The following is a 2,367-nucleotide window of genomic DNA, read 5'->3' on the forward strand; positions in this document are numbered from 1 at the left end:
CTCTTTCATTCAAAGAGATCCTGACCCAAGGCAAAGGAAAGATAAACTCACTAATGACTTAAAAAACAAGCTTGTTTATCAATGGTCATGGCATGTCCCTGTAAACCTATGCACAAGTGAGTATTTAAGACCAAGGCCCTACACATATTCTGAGTCTCAGCTAGACTCCATTCTGCAAGGGACTTGCCTAAACTTTCCCTCCCTCTGTGAAAAGATTTAGCCAAATAAACTACGGTGCAGCTTAGCGTGACATTTCCACTTTATGCACTTCAGAACTGAAAGGAAAACAAGTAAGAGAGATCAATCATGTTTTGAGCCCAAAAGGTGAGATGAGGTGAGATGACACAAGGAAACAGTGGAGAACCTTTAGCCTTGCTGTCGTGACTGTATGTCCTAGAGTCACAGCAAAGCCTCTTTAAGCTACTATGGGTTTACTCAAACTAGCAAGAAGAGCAAGGGTGCCCACTCAGTCTACTCCAAGATTGATCATTCTTGGCCACACATCGAGAGGCCTGAGACCCTGGGGCATGGTGCACCAGGACTGCTGGACCCAGGTGCCACACTCACCCATCCAGGCATCGATCCTGGGGTGACTCAGCTCTCTGGGGCTGCTCTGNCAACGTTGTGCCCCACATGTATGTATACTAAACCATCTTTAAAATTAATTAATTTAAAAAACAAATTATTAATGGAATTAACTTTGTTGTTTCCCAAACCAGAACCTGCGAAAAAGCAGGAAATAATGAACCCACTTATACCTGGGGTGACCAGAACCATACAAGCCAAATGCTTTGCCCAGGACCACACAGTATGTCCAGGGGACTCTAGACATTTAAGTGTTTAAGCATCCTGTCTTCCCACCAGCATGGGACAAAAGAGAAAGACTCAATTGGAGAACTGAGGCCCTGAGAAGTTTGGTGGTTTTCCCAATGCCTGTGACAGGCTCGGGTCCATGATCCCAGGACTCAGGAACCCTCGCTTCTAACTCCCTTCTCTGGCAGAGGGCATGGCTCACCTTGTCAATGAAGGAGGCAAATTTGTTGTTGAGGGTCTTGATCTGTTCACGTTCCTCGGTCCGGACTTTCTGGATCTCCGGGTCGATCTCCACACTGAGTGGCGTCAGCAGGCTTTGGTTGATGGTGACTTCCTGGATCCCACCAGCAGGGCAGACAGGAAAGCCAGCACCACCCCGCCCACTGAAGGAGCCCCCAAATCCACCGCCAAAGCTGCCAGCGCCATAACCAGCACCAAAGCTGCCGGCGCCAAAGCCTCCAGCACCCCCAAAGCCAACGCCTTGGCGGGACCCAGCCACACTGATGGAGATGCTCTTGTTCCCCCCAAGGTTGTAGAGGCTCCTGCTGCCAAAGCCTCCGGAGGAGCAGCGTCCTGCACCCCCAGACACGGAGGCCGAGCTGAAGGCAGCTCTCTTGCCGCCACCTACGATGGCCGAGCCACAGCTAAAGCCCCGGGACCCGCCTCGTACACACTGCTGTCTGGCAATCATGGCTGGAGAGAAGACAGTGAGCTCAGAGGTATCAGAGAGAAGCGAGAGGGGACAGGCCCATGAATGCTAGAGCCCTCAGCCTGGGTCTCTTATATGTGCTGGAGCAGCAGGGCTTGGTTGCAGGGGCATAAAGGGAAAAATCTGAAACATCTCTGGGCTTGGCCTTTGGCACAGGCCCATCCTTCTCACACCTGCTGAGCATGTCACTAAACACACCTACAGAAGTCATTCGGAGGGCACAGGTTACTGGCTCCCATCTCACTCCCCTCCAGGAAAACCTGAACTGGTGCCCCAGGGCCTCTTGGATCAGAGGCCCCTGCCTGGGCCCGGTCCTCCAGGCCCCCCGCCCACTGCACTTCCATCTCACCGGCCTCACGGCGGCTCCCTGCTCCAGACAAGACATCCCTTTGCCCGTTCTCTCACTCCACAGAATTTTGAACCAGAAGGGCTGGGTTCAAGTGCATAGTCTGCCACCTCCCAGCTCTGCAAACCTTAAGCAAGTCACCCTGTGAGCCTCAGTTGCTTCTCCTGTAAATTGGAAATAGCACAATTATTTACTTTCACCACTTCTCAGGATAGAGTGAGATCATGATTAATAGAGAGCTTTGTAGACTGTCAGAGCTGCACATATATTTGTTACTATCACTTATCCCTCCATGTGTAGTTGGCCCCACGTTTACATACAAAAGGGAAATCTTCCATATTCCTGTCTTACAGCCTTCTAAACCTACATCCAGACTCACCTCAACTTAACCAATGGCTATTGAGAAACTGCCAGTCGTGGAGCTAGACAGAGGTGGGGGAGTGGGGGCAAAAATCCTTCCCTAATAAAACCCTGCCTCTGTGCCTCATCCCTCAGGACT

General features: G+C 51.1%; 1 protein-coding gene across 1 annotated transcript in view; it reads right to left on the reverse strand.

Annotated features, from left to right (window-relative positions):
* KRT4 (keratin 4) overlaps positions 1-1,561 on the reverse strand; it is a 7,501-nt gene extending 5,940 nt beyond the window's left edge. The window contains exon 1 of the mRNA XM_008574821.1: positions 1,016-1,561. Within this exon, the coding sequence (XP_008573043.1) occupies positions 1,016-1,504 (489 nt within the window). The 5' untranslated portion in view covers positions 1,505-1,561. The remainder of the gene's footprint in view (positions 1-1,015) is intronic.
* Between the last annotated feature and the right edge of the window lie 806 nt (positions 1,562-2,367).

The sequence above is a fragment of the Galeopterus variegatus genome, unplaced genomic scaffold (assembly GCF_000696425.1).
Source record: "Galeopterus variegatus unplaced genomic scaffold, G_variegatus-3.0.2 Scaffold1111, whole genome shotgun sequence".
In the NCBI taxonomy this organism is placed as follows: Eukaryota; Metazoa; Chordata; class Mammalia; order Dermoptera; family Cynocephalidae; genus Galeopterus; species Galeopterus variegatus.